Here is a 16,412-nt window from a genome sequence, read left to right on the forward strand (position 1 = left end):
CCCACTCACACCCCCTGGCCTGGACCTGCTTGCGGGCTTGGAGCGTCCCCACCGCGCCATCAGCGATAAGTAAACACTTCCCAGTCCACGTCGTTTAGCTCGATTCTGCAATCTGAACCGAACCCCTGATTCATGAAGCGTGCAGGGCTCTCAAAACCAGGCTTCTCTGCAAGGCTTCCAGCTAAGGTCTGTGCCTTGCGTTGTAAGCGAGAGACTTCAAGGAGGAGTTTGTCCTCCACTTTACACGCGGGTGATAATTTCAGTATCAAGAGAATCTGCTCTTGTCCCAAATTTGCCCCATGCAGCCACACAGGGTAGATTACCCTAGGCCCTGCTAGATTAAATCTTGTACACTAAAACTGGATCGAATCTTTGCGTCTTAAATATGACACCGTTACATGGAGACTCCTCCACATTGCTGTATCCAAAGGCAGGCATCCTGCAATCTCGCCCATCACCTCCGGGGACCCAATTGCCAGCCCTGTTTTCTACACCTCCAGGGATGTATGCTGAAGTACTCCAGCCACAAGGCCAAAGCCAGAGGAGCCATCCCTCCTTCCCAGAGGAAGACACTGTCCGGACTCTCGTTCCTTGAACCCCACCTGGGCCATACTTCAGAGTATCTGATACATGGATGTTCCCTTAGAGCTCAGCTGTAGAGTGAGCCTTGTAAGGAGCTGAGGAAAGTTACTTAGGAATGGCAGAACTTTCAAGCCAGGGAAACTATTGCACACACATCTTAGAAAAGAAGACTGTATTAATTAGAAGCCTAGGACATAATTAGTGGTTGACAGGTAGGAGCCGGAAGATCTTTAGGGGTCAGGGAAACTATCCCAAATGGGATGGTAATGATGTGGTACACATCATTATACCTTTGTCCAAACACAGAGAATGTTTAACTCTACTGCACCCTCCTCTAAACCATCCATTCACTTTAACAGGCCAGGAAACAAACCTGGTTCTGTTCTTACTTGAATAGGAAGTGTGTCCACCGGCTCAGGAGGCGGAGCCTGCGTGGAGGAAGTGGGTCACAGAGGGCATGCCTTTGAAGGGTGTTATCTTGCCCCCAATCCCTTTCTTTCTTTACTTCCTGGTCACATGGAGGGACCTCATTTTTCCTCTGTCATGCCCTTCTGCGATGATGTTCAGCTTTCCCACTGGCCGAGAACCATGGAGTGAGCCAACCTAGGACTGCAACTTCTTGAAACTGTGCCAAAAATTAATGTTTCTTCCCGTTAAATTGCTTTTATTTTAAGAATTTGTCACAGTGACAAAAAGTCTGACTAATAGGGATGTTCACCTCACATCCTCTTCAAATGAGAATTTTAAAACATTGTTGACCTAAATAGAAAATATAAATCACGACACTTATTTTTAAAAATTGAGAAAATGTTTGTGGCTCTATCTATGTTAGGCAAAGAGGGCTTGGGACTGGCGCGATAAGCATGATCCATTTTTAAAAATGATATTTTGGACTGGTGAAAATTAATACTCTGCTCTTCAAAAGACATGTTAAGACCTTAAAAATTACTAAGAGAACCCAGGTGCCTGTGGCTCGTGCCTGTAATCCTAGCTTCTTAGGAGGCTGAGATCTGAGGATCTCAGTTCCAAAACAGCCAGGTTCAAAGCCAGCCCGGGCAGGAAAGTCTGTGAGACTCTTATCTCCAATAAACCATTAGAAAACCGGAAGTAGTGCTGTGGCTCAAGCAGTAGAGTGCTGGCCTTGAGCTGAAGAGCGCTGGGGACAGCAAGCACCCAAGCCCAGAGTTCAAGCCCCACGACCCACCAAAAAAAAAAAAGTTACTAAGAGAACAAATTTAAAGTGTCCTAATCCCCCCCCCTACACAAATAAGTATGGGAACTAACAATATTAATTGCTTCAATTTAACCATCTCATTACAAACATATGTATGTATATATATGAATGTATTTTCAAACAACAGATTGCACATAGCAAATAGATACCATTTTTATTTACCAATTACATGAATAAAGTTTTTAGTGTTAAGTTAATGAAAAGATAAGCCTAGAAAAAAAAGGAATTGCATCTATAAAATACAAAAAAACTCTCAAAACTCAATTTTCTTTTTGTGCCAGTACTGGGGCTTGAACTCAGGGCTTGGATATTGTCCCTTAGCTTTTTTACACATGGCTGGTACTCTACCACTTGAACCATGGCTCCAGCTTTTTAGTGATTAGTTGGAAATAAGAGTCTCACCGTTTTTCCTGCCTGAGATGACTTCCAACTGCGGTCCTCAAATCTCAACCTCTTAAGTAGCTAGGATTATAGGTGTGAGCTACTGACCAGCCTGTGGCTGTTGTAAAATCAGCATACACTTACTCCCAGACTTAAGAATTTATCCACTGTACTAAAAACTTGTGTTCATACAAATCTGTATGAAGTGCAGAAGCTTCCTCACCTTTGCAAAAACTAGAAGTAACTCAATCCTCCCTCCACTGAGGGAGGAGAAACCAAGAATTCTATTTAGTAATGAAAAGGAATGTACTTTGAGACACTGCTATGGATATTTCCTAAATAACTTCTGTTAAGTGGAAGAAGCCAGACTCCAAGGCTACATCTTGACCCCATGTATATAACATGATTGAAGGCAAAACTGGGAACAGGAAATAGACACCTGTGCTTTGAGTGCAAGGACAGAGGATACTTTGTAGCAATGGGAATGTGTTGATGGTGTGGGTGATTATACAACTGTGTACATTGATTTAAAGCTCATGGAAATGTCAAGGACAGTGAATTGGGGGGCTGGGAATATGGCTTAGAGAGAGGCAGTTTTCTTAGCATTTGTAACATCGCATTTTGACTCCTAGCATTGAAAAACGAGGATTTTGGTTTAAAGCCAGACTAGACAGGAAAGTCTGTGAGATTCTTATCTCAAAGTAACCAGCAAAAAGCCAGAAATAGAGCTATGGCTCAAGTGATAGAATGCCAGCCTTGAATAAAGAAAGCTAAGAGACAGCACACAGGCCCTGAGTTCAAGCACCTGTACTGATACTGAGTAGCTGCATAAATAAATAAATAAATAAATAAAAATAAAAAAGTATGAGTCCAGAAGGCCTAATATACAAACTTGCCCTAATGATTTTCATAGTAACTTCTGTCAGAGACAAATCTGTATATTCCATTTCCTCCAGTTTGGGGAGTCATTTTAGAATTATGTTATGCTGTAGGGACAAAATGAATGGAGGGCCAGAGGGTAGATTATGTTAGTCAGACTCTAAAAGAGCCCTCAGCTGTCTTCATTCTCTTATACTCTCCTCCCATGTGGGATCAGAACTGACCTCTGTGACCAACAGCATATGATCAGACTGAGTGTGTGATTCTGACGGGTTAGTCATAAAAGTCACGACCATTTCCTAGGTCTCCTGGAATTCTTGCTCTGGTGGAATATGGCCATTATGGTGAGAGAACCAGATGTGGGTGGCTCATGTTTATAATCCTAGCTACTCAGGAGGCTGAGGTCTGAGGGTGGAGATTTGAAGCAGCTTGAACAGGAAAGTCTGTGAGACTTTTATCTCCAATTAATTACCAAAAAACCAGAAGTGGAGGTATGGCTCAAGTGGTAGAGCACCAATCTTGAGCAAAAAAACATAAAAAAATAGCTAAGGGGTAGTGTTCAGTCCCTGAGTTCAAGCCCCATTACTGGCACAAAAGGAAAAAAAAAATCTACATAAGAGACTGATGTGGGAAAAACCAATCTGTCAGCATAATTTACCGGCCACATGAGTGAGCCCCACCAGCCCTGGCCATCCCAAAGATTGTCAAGTTCCTAGCTATGACCCAGCCATCACAGAGCACAGATTCACAATCTCTACTGTGTCCTGCTGAGTTCCTGACCCACAGAAACTACCCTCAGACACTAACAGTCAGGCAGTAAGAGATCTTTATAGTTCTCAGAAATAAAGCCTCTGAATCTCAGAAAGTTCCTTCCTTACATAAGAATGGGACTCATCTAAAGTAAAAATGTCCCTCACAACCTGTGGCAGAAACCCTAGTCTTGGTGGAGATTCCAACACCTGCTGGTTCCTGGGGAAATTCTACAGAGGGAATCCTGCCTCTGTGGATGATGTGGGATCTGTAAGTTCCCTGGCAGGGACAAGGGAAGCTAGGTGAGTGAGGGGCTCACGGTCCTGAAGCAGGGCTTCTCGTGAAGGCCCTAGAGGGAGACCAGCAGTCAGCGGACTGGCAGAGACTGGGGCTGAGGCAAGTTGTTCCGAGAACTTCAAAGTCAGGATTTCAAGTGCTACCTAATCCTAGGGGAAGTGATTTCCTTTTAAACAGATGTTTACTGTTCTTTGAGAAGCTGGAGCTAGGCCACACAACACAGCCTATATGTCATAAACATCCAGAGTCCCCTGCAGGTAGAGTGCCTCATGCATGATTCATGGCTCCTCCTCCCTCCTTCCATTTCCCCCTCCCATCTCTGCATCCACGATCACATCCTCCCCTGCCGCCCCCCCCATCTTGTCAAGACTAGTCAGAATAAAATATTTCATCTCACAATCCTTCATCGTATTTCTGAACTCCTTTTGCCAAGAAAGGTAGCAGGGTCATAGATTAGGGGGAGTAGGTTATGGATGACTTTGGGGGACTGTTTACCTTATGTCAGAATCAACTCAGGGATGCTGTGTGCCACACAATTCAAAGAGCCCCGTGGTTTATTCTGCCACACCAGGGAATGCACACAATATATGGGCAGACTAGGGTGTGGGGGTGAGTCCCAGCTCATCAGCTGGTAGCTGCATGCCTTGGGTGAGTTATTGATCTCTGAGACTGTTTCCAGAAGTGTTACTTAAAGGGTGGCATCTACCTCACTTACCATGACTTTTTGTTTGGTTGGGTTTTTTTGGGTCCGATCGTGAGGCCTGAACTCTAAGCCTGGGCACTGTCCCTCAGCTCTTCAGCTCAAGGCCACAGAGCCACTTCTGGCTTTTTTCTTTTTGCTTATGTGGTGCTGAGGAATCGAACCCAGGGCCTCAGGCATGCAAGGCAAGTGTTCTACCACTGAGCCACCTTCCCAGCCCCTTACCATGACTTTTAAATCTGCAAATATATTAAGGCGCTTCAGAGGGTACTTGGAACGTAGCACAGACTGTCAATGTTAGTGATGATTAGAAAGAGTCCTGGTTTGCCTCTAAAATTTCAGAAACATCACTCATATGTTCCTTCAGGGTCAGCAGGTTACACTGGTTATGCTAACTCAGGAAGAGTAAACAGAGGTGGCAGCAATTTGGGATAAAGAAAAAGTCCTAAGTCAAGCGCAAAAGGCCAGATAATGTGATGTTAGGAAAATGAACCCTTAGATATGTATTTTAATGCTTTTTTATTTCATGCATTTGTTTCTAACGCATTTATAAAATTATCACTTTGTTGCTTTGTATGTCCCTCCCCCACAGTATAACCCCTGCTTTCACTATATTTGATGTCAGTATAACTTGTGGAGGAGATGGGGAAAAAAGTCATTTAAGGATACAGGTGGACCTGTTGCAACAATGAGAAGTACAAGGTCATGTCCAAAACGAGCTTTACAACGTTGGTGCGGGGAGGGGGGCGGATTGGGGGGGGGGGAGGGGGGGAGGTAGGGAAGGGATGTGAAGGGTAAACAAAGGAGGAGGCTGCAATGCTTCATAAGAAATGTACGCATTATCCTGCCCATGTAATTGTAACCCCTCTGTACAGTATGTTCACAAAAAAATTAAATTAAATTTAAAAAAAAGATTGTAGACAAAAAAAAAAAAGAAAAAGTCCTAACTATACTAGATTTTCAGTAGGCTGAGAGCTAAGGATCCCAGTTTGAAGCCAGCCTGGGCAGAAAAATTTGTAAGACTCTTCTTACCCACAATTAGCCACCAAAAAGCTGGAAGTAGAAGTGTGACTCAACTGGTTGCATTTCAGCCTTGAATGAAAAAGCAGAGACAGTGCCTAGGTCCTGACTTCAAACCCCAGTATTGACACCAAAAACAAAAGATACGAACAAAAACAAGAAAAATAAATGTTTCTGGGGTTTGGGACTAATAAAGACAACCCTCAAGCAGGGCGCTGGTGATTCATACCTGTAATCCTAGCTACTCAGGAGGCTGAGACCTGGGGATTATGGTTCAAAGCCAGCCCCAGGAGGAAAGTCCATGAGACTATTATCTCCAGTAAACCACCAGAAAACCAGAAGTGGCCCTGTGGCTCAAATGGTAGAGCGCTAGCCTTGAGCTGAAGAGCTGAGGGACAGCACCCAGGCCCAGAATTCAAGCCCCACAACCACCAAAATAAAGAACCCTCAGAAGGGGTGTTAGTAGACTAAGCACCTGCTGTCCCCAGTGCTGGAGATGGGAAGTATCAGAAGAGGGACTTGCATAGCTTTGGTCTGAATGACTTTTTAAAAACACAGTTTTGTGGTGCCTGTGCCATTGTAAGCATTGTGGCACATAGTACTGTAAAGAAATTCAAAGGTATGAAATGATTCCTTTTTTTTTGTCCGAAACCAGGGACTGGAACTTGACATCTGACACTTTTGCTCACTGGCTGTCACTTTACCACCTGAGCCATGCCTCCAACCTCTATAAAACAATTTCAAACTTCATCTACCAACAAATGTTTGATTTAAAAAAAAATTCCAGTTGAATGTGGCCACAAGAGTATTTTCTCACCAATACTAAGGTTTGAACTCAGGGCTTCATGCTTGCTTAACTAGTGCACTACCATTTGAATCACATCTCCAGCCTGCCTTTTTTGCAGATATAGTGTTACAGACTTTTCTAGCAGGCCTGTTTTAAATCACTATCCCCCAGATCTCAGTCTCCTGCATAGTTCAGATTGCATGCATGAGCACCTAGCTCCTGCTGTACATTTGAAACTGCTGTGATTGCATTCAGAGCATTCCATGTGTTGTTTTTGTCTTTGTAGTGCTGGGAATCTAACCCAGATCTTATTTATTTATTTGCAGGGCTGAGGTTTGAACCCTTTGCCTACACTCTGGCCCAATATTTGCATGCTTTGGTTTATTCAATGTTACTTATTTTTCTGATGTACTAGAGCTGGTTTCAAAGGACAGGCAGGCATCTTTTTATTTTCTGCTTATCTCTGAAGCTGGAGGGTGTGGGAAGCTGCATGGTGGGGGGTAAGTGGGCTCCTGTTAGACCCTTACTGGACTTGAACTTGGACTTGCCATTTATGGAACGGGGATTCTTTGAGGAAACTCGGCAAAGTACTCTCACCTCTAAGGTCAGAGGTTCATGGAGCTTCACCACCCTCAACAAGAATCTTCCCTCCCTTGACCCTGGGAACAACAGACAAGACAAAGGAAGCGTCTGTGTTTTCTACCTGAAACACAGCTTGTCTCGGCTTGGCTCTGAAAAATGTGTTTCAAACACAGGCGGGAGATGCAATTCTCTCGCGGAGGTGATTCAGAATGCGGTAAGGAAACAAGTGTAGGCAAGTCTCATTCAACAATTCAGGGTAGCAGAGTGGTCTGCGGTATCCACAGAGGTACAGGGGCAGGGGTTATTTAACAGGGTTTTGCAATCGTGGGGCTGGGAGGGACTTTCCTAACAATCTTGTCCAAACTTTTTGTTGCCAGGGAACTCTTCAAACAAAAGCTTCAAAGAGCCTAAATGCAAATGTCCACAAGAGCAAGATTGCTCTGGTGCCAGGGGAAGAGAAAAGGGGGAAGGCAGGGGAAAAGTACAAGCTTTTTTATAAAATTAGAAAAACAAATGAAATGATCATCGCGAAAGAAAACGTGTTTTGCTTCTGTATCTATTATAGGCAGGCTACAAAAAAAAGGAACAAGCACATTGATTACAAAAAGGAAAATTCCCCAGACGAACAGGTTCTTAACTCAAGAAGAGACGCTGGGCCCTTTGTTTGGACACAGGAGAACAGGGTATCTGACTTTCACTCAGGGAATGACGCTGGGGTGGAAACTAGAATGTATTGTTATTGGGGGGCTGCCCTGACATGACCCCCCAGGCCCCGCCAGGTGGCGCCCGCGGTCGGCGCCTCGCGGGCGTTCGGACCTGGGTGTCTGGTTAAACGCCGACTTCATTTTTAACTCTTTCTACCTTCAAACCTCGGTCTGACCGAAGAGTCTGAATTGTACAGCGAGTTGGGAGACGCCTTCACACTCTCTGAGGGGGGAGAGGGCAAAGGCAGAGCCTTCCGAGGCGTCCTGGCTGCAGAGGAAGGCCAGGCTGTTAGGCCAGTCCACGCCTCGCCACTAGATGACCACGAGGAAGCGAGGCTCCCCGGCCTCCGTCTCCCCATCTGTGAAATGGCTTTTCTTCTTGCACCCTAGCCTTTCTGCGCCCTAGCCCAACTTCGGATCCCACGTAAAAAAAGAAAAATCTGTGAAGGAGGAATGTCACCCCGGGGTGGAAATTGGGATTGGGACAATCGTTCTTCGGTGCAAGTACGGTACGGGGTCATTAAGAGTCTGGCTCTCCCCGGTCACGCCCCGCCGGGGTGTTAAGTCTGAAAACAATCCACCGATTCACTTTTCACTCGAATCCAAGCCCGAGGTTTTAGAACTCCCCTCTGCCACGTGCTCCTGGGGAGCCCCAGACGGCGGGCGGCGCCTCTGGGGCGGCAATTGGGGGCTTTCGACCGTGGCAGCCGTGCGCCCCGCCCTCCACGGCCCCAGCTCTAAGCGTACCCCAAACCTTCCCCCAGCCAGCGCCAGAGGCCCGCTGGGGAGACACCTCCAAGCCGCGCCCCACCCCCGTGCGTCAGCGCGCAAGCCGCGTCAGGCGTTTCCCGGGGGCGTGCCGCGGTTGCTAGGCGACCGGCCCGCTCCGCCCCCTTCTCCCCCGCCCCGCGCGCGGCTCCCTGCTCCCCGCCGGGGCGGGTCCGGAGCCCGGGCGCGCGGAGCTGCAGTGTGTCCCCGAGAGTCCCCGGGGCAGCGGCGCGCCCCGGAGGCAGACGCAGCCGGCCCGGCGCAGGTGGACGCGGCCCGCGGACCCTCCAACCGCCGCCCCTCCCCTCGTGGAGGGGCTCCGGAGCTAGCGATGGGAGGCACGGCTCGCGGGCCGGGGCGGAAGGATGCGGGGCCACCCGGGGTCGGGCTCCCGCCTCAGCAGCGGAGGTAACGGCGCCCCGGGGGTAACGGGTTGGGGGCGCCCGAGTGAGCGCCTGGAGCTGGCTGGAGAGGCCGGGGTGGGGTGGGCGAAGGCCTGGGCTGGAGGTTGGCTGAGCACCCCGCCCGGGGGCTGCGATTCCCTCCCGGGACCGACCCCTTCCAGCCTCCCGTACAGCCCGGCGGAGGGCGGGCGGGGCTGGAGCGTGGGGTGGGGGAGAGCATTACCCCCCCCCCGGTACCCGGAACCCCAGATCGGGGTGCGTGGTATGGCAATCTGGAAGCCCAGGGCGTTTATTTGGTGTATTACTTCTTTTAGCAAGACTGGGGGAACCCGGGAGCCAGACCTTCTTCAAAGAGGCCCTGTTGCTCGGAACTCCGGGGGGGGGGGTTGCCCCAGGGGGCGGGCTGGCGTGGGATCTGGGGGCTCTGCTGGGCAGATTCGAGGTGGAGACACTGCCCACCTGGCTCTGTAGTCTTCAGTGGAGAGAAGGGACCCCCCCCCCCTTTCGGTCCGTGGCGCCTTCCTGCGATCATTTCCTGCTAGTTGGAAATCTTGCGGGTGTGGAGCGTCTAGATGGTGCCCGGTCCCTTGTTTGTTTGTGTGTTTGTTTGTTTTTTCACGCTGTGGCAGAAGGGTGGTTCACACCCAGCACATTAGGTTTCTGTCGGCGAAGCGTTTCCTCGTTAAAGATAGAGATGATCCCGTCAGAATGTGAGCACGGTTTAAACAGAACATTCTAAAAATATTTGTACTGTTTTTGTGTCGGCCTTTGTATTCTTTTAATGCAGCACACTCTAGAACTAACCTTACAAAGGATTTTTACAGGGCTAAAATAGTTAAGGATTTTTTTTTTTTTGGTAAAAAATATACTCAAAACTGTGTGTGTGTGTGTGTGTGTGTGTGTGTGTGCGCGCGTGTGTGCGCCAATCCTGTGACTTGAACTTGAATCCTGGGCGCTGTCACTGACCTTTGTGCTCAAGGCTAGTGCTCTCCCACTTGAGCCACAGCCCTACTTCTGGCATTTTTGGTGGTTAATTGGTGATGAGTTTTATAGGCAGAGACTGGCTTCTAACCACGATCCTCAGATCCCAGCCTCCTGAATTGCTAGGATTATAGGCATCAGCCACCTTCTCCTCAGCTTAAAAGACATTTTTTTAAAAAAATGCTTCTTTTGCCACCTGGTCGTCGTTGTATTCACAGTATGCAATATAAAAGATACTGTGAACTGTTGAGGTGTTGGAAATCTGTATTCTTGCTACGGAATGAATTACATTATTCAGGACCATCTTGCAGATTAAATAAATCCTTTCCATCCTTTGGGTCCACATGTTAGAGACTTGAAAAATGAACCACAATCATTTAGCTATTATTTGGCCTGCCCCATCTCCTGGTAAATGAAGTGGAGACAGAAGTAAAATACAGTTTTATTATCTAGAGCATCTAGTAATGATTGTATCTTCCTGCAAACTAGGTAGATGTAAGTAGGAAAGTAAGCAAATTAATAAAGAGAACACGGCCCTAAAAAACCTTTTATTTCTTGCCAGTAAGAACCAGAAGTGTGTAGAGACAGAGCTTCTCTTCCTGTCGCCCCGGAAAACTGGCTCAGAGCAAAAGCCTTGAAGCCAGTGATAGAGCTGAGTTTAGATTCCAAGTCTCAGATTTTGACATGATCATGAAGGTTTGTGGTCTTAATATTCCATATTCCAAATAGCCTGCACTTTCCAGTAGTCAGTTAATTGATAGTCCTGATTTTTTTTAAACAAAACAATATTTAGGAAGTAAATCTTGTTATTTTAACTATTTTAAAGTATTTAGAAATGCCTCTTTACAAAAAGGGGGGAGGGGGAATTGGTATTCTTTTCTTCTTCTGCCAAATGGCCCACTTGTTTACAATGCCAATGTGTAGACATTTCTACAAATAGTTGTTTGTAGCAAGCCTTGAAGCAGTTCAGACACAGGGTATTTTGAAATAGAAATTGATATTCTTCAGTTACTCATAAACTTTATCTGTAATCCTTTCAACTAGATTGGAGGATGGTGTGTACGATTCCTTCATGATGATCGATGAAACCAAATGCCCACCCTGTTCAAATATTCTGTGCACTCCTGAGCCGCCTCTACCCCGAAGACTAAATGTAAGTGCAGGAGCCCATTCTTGGCATTCTCATCATCTTGGGCAGGAGGACATTGCCCCACACCCCAGGTGCAATGCATGTCACTAGCCACACAGCCTTTGTTTGGTTTCCTTTAGGTTTCTCCTAACTGGAAAAGGAATTTCTGGGGTCTGAATTTAGTTTTGCAGATTTTTAATTTGAAGCCCACTTTTTAGTTTCTACAGAAATAAAACATGACATTAGAAAAAAAAGAGTAGATTATTTAATCATCTGCTATTTAAGTAATGCTTATGTCTAGAGAGGATGATATGCAGAGAGTATGTGCTCTTTTAAACACAAGCAAACAAAAAGTATCTCAGAAATTGTAAATGGGCACAATTTGTCCCTGAAAAGAAGAGATGCAATGTGAGCTTAATTAGTATGCTAAAGAGCACCATTTTGTAACTCATCAATTAAACTTGAACAATACAGTTTGGGTTTTGATGCATTTAATCATTTTCCAAGCTGCAGACACTTAGCTTCTGACACCATTTTACTTAAGATAATAAAATTAATTCATATTCTTTCAAGCACCCATACATTAGTAGTCAGAGCTGGATTTGGGCATGTTCCAAGACAAGGAGAAACCATCCTGTGACCTTAAAATATACTACCTATGGCATCTAAAGAAACATGGAGAATTGAAATAACTTCATTTTCCTGCTTTTCACTCATGTGTTGTGTTTAAAACCTGAAGTTATTTCTATGTTGAAATTACTGGTATCGCTCATAGTTCTTCTCAAGTTTCCATCTTTATCTAATTCAAAGCAACCTTTTCGCCATTTTCAAGGTTAATAATATTAAAGCATGGGCTGAAACATTTGAGTCTGTGCACCCTATTTTTATCCCTCTTTCTGGACTACAGTGGGATGTCTTTGCATTCTCTGTGAGTTTCTTTCTTTAGCATATAAATACTATATAAATACATATAAAAGCTTCTGAGAATTCCAGAGTTCTGGAGTTCTGAACATCTGACTTAAATCTCATTTTAACTTTAATTTGGAGTTGGTCCATGATGATCTCATTCTGGTAGGTCACTTAGAATATTATTTTTCAAGATCAAAATTAATTTATCTCCTTTTGTCCTTTCCATTCTTTTCCCTCCCTTCCTTCCTCCCTCCCTCCCCCTTCCTCCCTTCTTCCCTTCCTTCCCTCTCTACTTTCTTCTCCCCTCCTCCCTCCCTCCCGCTTCTTCCTTCCTTCCTTCCTTCCTACCTTCCTTCCTTCCTGCCTTCCTTCCTGCCTTCCTTCCTTCCTTCTCTTCCCTTTCTTTTCTCTCTTTCTTTATACTATATATATATATATATATATACACACACACACACACACACACATATATATATATATCATACATACATACATATGGTATCTTATCTTGTCTTACATTGTCCACTAATTTTTCAAATATCTTCTCAGTACTATATATATATATATAGTATCTTACATTGTCCATATATAGTCAACTGGCAAAGGGTAAGGGACAGACTCCAAAAGCTATAGTCAAAATGCAAAGTTAAAAGCCAGGTGCTGTGGCTCAAAAGTGTAATCCTAGCTACTCAGGAAGCTGAGATTTGATTATCACAGTTTGAATGAAGCCACCTTTATGATCATACAAAGCACTTTCTGAATCTTATCTCCAATTTAACCACCAAAAAAAGCTGGAAGTGGAGCAGTGGCTCAAGTTTAGGGACAATGCCCAGGCCCTGATTTCAAGCCCCAGGACCAGGGAGGGGGCAGAAGAGAGGTTAATTAGAATGGGCTTGAAATAGTGCTAAGTGGAAAAGAGGGCTTAAACTGGGTTTTATTTCTATTTATTTCTGGGGCTTGAACTCAGAGCCACCTTCTTACTAGGCTGGTGTTAATACTCCTGAGCCATGTCTCCAGCCCTCTTTTTCTCTGCTTGTTTTTAGGATAAGGGCTTGCTTCCTCATGTTAGCACAGGCCTGAGCCTCCATCTGCCTACCTTTAGGCTTCCCATTGCTGATAACTGACAGTACCCCACCCTGTCTAGCTTCCTTACTTTTCTGCCCAGGCTGACCTGGAATCCTGATTCTCCCAAATATCACAACCTTTCACAAAGCTAAAGACAACAGATGTGCCCCCCAGGTATGGGTAGAAAAGAAGTCTCACATTTTTTTCTTTCACCCCAGCTGCCTTTGAACTATGATCCTCCATTTCTTCGCCTCTCACATAGCTAGGATTACGAGCATGAGCCACTGGTGGCTGGCTTAAACCGGGCCTTCAAGGAGAGTAAGTAGCATGTAAATAGTTGAGTGGGTTGAAGAGGTCTCATACAAGACCAATCTGTAAGGAAGGAAGCTAGTGTCTTAAGGAATGCTAAGACAGCCATTTTGTTATGAGCAAGAGCAGGGTATACACAAGGGACTAGCGACCTTAATACTCAGGGAGTCCGAATTAGTATAACACAAGTCTCTAGACTTGCTTTTCTTAGCTCCCATTTGGATCTTTTAACCTTAAAATAAACATGACTGGTTCATGTTTTGATGTTGTTCAGTCAGAGGGAGGATTCTTTCATCTTTTCTAACCTTTCTAAGGACTGTGACAGTGTATGTATTTTTCTCTCCCATAGATCTCCAGTGAGCAGTTAACAAGCGAGCATACACAGCACTTTCTGAATGGAGGTGAGATGAAGGTAGAACAGCTGTTTCAAGAATTTGGCAACAGGCGGTCTGGTACGTTCCTATCAGAAGGCGCCGGTGACTCCGAAAAATGCTCACCTCCCACTTCTCAGAGAAAAAGTGTAGAAAGCTTTCACACAGTGAAATCCAGCAGTTCATCCAAGACACTCAAAGTGACGGTGCCTCTAACGCCGGAGCAGGCCCTGAAGCAGTACAAGCACCACCTCACTGCTTATGAGAAGGTGGAAATTATCAACTACCCAGAAATCTACTTTGTAGGTCCAAATGCCAAAAAAAGACAAGGAGTTGTTGGTGGTCCCAATAACGGGGGCTATGATGATGCAGAAGGGGCCTATATCCATGTACCTCGAGACCACCTCGCTTATCGATATGAGGTGCTGAAAATTATTGGCAAGGGAAGTTTTGGACAGGTAGCCCGAGTCTACGATCACAAACTTCGACAGTACGTGGCCCTAAAAATGGTGCGTAATGAAAAGCGCTTTCATCGGCAAGCGGCCGAGGAGATCCGGATCTTGGAGCATCTGAAGAAACAAGACAAGACTGGGAGCATGAACGTCATTCACATGCTGGAGAGCTTCACCTTCCGGAACCATGTGTGCATTGCTTTTGAATTGCTCAGTATCGACCTGTATGAGTTGATTAAGAAAAACAAGTTTCAGGGATTTAGCATCCAGCTGGTCCGCAAGTTTGCTCAATCCATCCTGCAGTCTTTGGATGCTCTCCACAAAAATAAGATTATTCATTGCGACCTGAAGCCAGAAAACATTCTCCTGAAACACCACGGGCGCAGCGCCACCAAAGTCATCGACTTCGGGTCCAGCTGTTTCGAATACCAGAAGCTCTACACGTACATCCAGTCCCGTTTCTACCGAGCCCCGGAGATCATCCTAGGATGTCGCTACAGTACGCCTATTGACATATGGAGTTTCGGCTGCATCTTGGCGGAGCTCTTCACTGGACAGCCTCTGTTCCCCGGCGAGGATGAAGGCGACCAGCTGGCGTGCATGATGGAGCTTCTGGGAATGCCACCACCCAAACTCCTGGAGCAATCCAAACGTGCCAAGTACTTTATTAACTCCAAGGGCTTACCTCGCTACTGTTCCATGACTACTCAGTCAGATGGGAGAGTTGTACTTGTGGGGGGTCGCTCACGGCGGGGTAAAAAGCGGGGTACCCCAGGCAGCAGAGACTGGGGGACAGCACTGAAAGGGTGTGATGACTACTTGTTCATAGAATTTCTCAAAAGATGTCTTCAGTGGGACCCCTCTGCCCGCATGACCCCAGCTCAAGCGTTAAGACACCCCTGGATCAGTAAGGCTCTGCCCAAGTCTCTAACCACAGACAAGGTGCCAGGAAAACCAGTAGTGAGTCCTACGAATGCTTTCCAGGGGCTGAGTTCCAAGCTTCCTCCAGTTGTTGGCATAGCCAATAAGCTTAAGGCTAACCTGATGTCAGAAACCAGTGGCAGTATACCTTTGTGCAGTGTATTGCCTAAACTGATTAGCTAATGGATAGCTCAGGGATGCAGATGTGTGTATTTTTATCTTGAGAACCTGCAAGTGAAAAAGATGCAAACCCGTTGGTGGATATGATTTTGTTGGACTAAACTCTCTTTTTTTTTAAAACAAGGCAAAACATTTTTATATGACTATAAAAAGAACTATGGAAGGGCTAATTACCTACCAAGCTTGTGTTGGCCATCTGGAATATACATTAAATGACTTTTTATAGGTCAGTGCATTTTTGTCATTATCATCAGAGGTATCTCCACCTGTGTATCACTCCGTTGGTTTAAAAGAATCTCTCTCAGCCTAGAAGGTATTCCAAAAATACATGCTGGCTCCCCAGTCTGTCTCCCTCAGCATCTGTTCAAGAGGGATGGTTTGGGATGTGGGTGGGTGGTATGCGTGAGAGACAAAGCTAGAACTCTTACTTCAGCAGGCCATTCTGTGGGCTCACGTCAGGCTGGCAGGGGAGGCGGTGGGGGTGGCAGGATGAAAGCATCTCAAAGTTCCTGGTTAACCAGGTACCAGTGGCTCATGCCTGTATAACCCTAGCTACTCAGGAGGTTGAGAGGATCATAGTTCAAAGTCAACCCTAACAGGAAAATCCCTCAGTCTCTTTACTACAGTTAACTACCAAAAGCCAGAAGTGGAGCTGTGGCTCAAGTGGTAGAGTGTTATCTTTGAGCAGAAAGGCTCAGGGGCAGCACTTAGGCTCTGAATTCAAGCCTCAGGACTGGCACAAAACAAACAAACAAACTTGGCTACCTGGACAATTGCCATTACTACTTATTAGTTCTTCCTTAACATTCTCTGATGCATTGTCATTTTAGATAATGTTGTTATTTTGTCTCCCATTTGTTTCCTTGGCATTCAGAAGCATTTCACAGATCTCTTATCACTTACCAGACAACTCTATAGGTTATTGTTGGGGTGTGGGTAAGTGTTGCCCAAAGGCCTGTGTGTTAAAGGCTTGGTCGGTGACTCTTGGTGCTCCTTGGAGACTGTGG

At 45.7% G+C, this 16,412-nt stretch overlaps 1 protein-coding gene across 2 annotated transcripts; it reads left to right on the plus strand.

Annotated features, from left to right (window-relative positions):
* Nucleotides 1-8,846: 8,846 nt before the first annotated feature.
* Dyrk3 (dual-specificity tyrosine-(Y)-phosphorylation regulated kinase 3) lies at nucleotides 8,847-15,700 on the plus strand. Of its 2 annotated transcripts, XM_013017348.1 has the most exons (4): nucleotides 9,011-9,092; nucleotides 10,632-10,765; nucleotides 11,114-11,222; nucleotides 13,831-15,700. In XM_013017348.1, the coding sequence occupies exons 3-4, from the start codon at nucleotides 11,142-11,144 to the stop codon at nucleotides 15,406-15,408; spliced, it is 1,659 nt and encodes a 552-aa protein (XP_012872802.1). In that variant the 5' UTR covers nucleotides 9,011-9,092; nucleotides 10,632-10,765; nucleotides 11,114-11,141; the 3' UTR covers nucleotides 15,409-15,700. The 2 variants fall into 2 exon arrangements, with proteins under 2 accessions (XP_012872801.1, XP_012872802.1); XM_013017347.1 differs by lacking the exon at nucleotides 10,632-10,765 and having other exon boundaries at nucleotides 8,847-9,092.
* The last annotated feature ends 712 nt before the right edge of the window (nucleotides 15,701-16,412 follow it).

This window comes from Dipodomys ordii, unplaced genomic scaffold (genome assembly GCF_000151885.1).
Source record: "Dipodomys ordii isolate 6190 unplaced genomic scaffold, Dord_2.0 Scaffold35, whole genome shotgun sequence".
NCBI lineage: Eukaryota > Metazoa > Chordata > Mammalia > Rodentia > Heteromyidae > Dipodomys > Dipodomys ordii.

Excerpts from the sequence above, each read along its gene's own strand:
- Dyrk3 (XM_013017347.1), top strand. The coding sequence starts at position 9,016 with ATGGGAGGCACGGCTCGCGGGCCGGGGCGGAAGGATGCGGGGCCACCC. Across the intron at positions 9,093-11,113 it reads CTCCCGCCTCAGCAGCGGAG|ATTGGAGGATGGTGTGTACG; the intron begins GTAACGGCGCCC and ends CCTTTCAACTAG. Across the intron at positions 11,223-13,830 it reads CTCTACCCCGAAGACTAAAT|ATCTCCAGTGAGCAGTTAAC; the intron begins GTAAGTGCAGGA and ends TCTCTCCCATAG.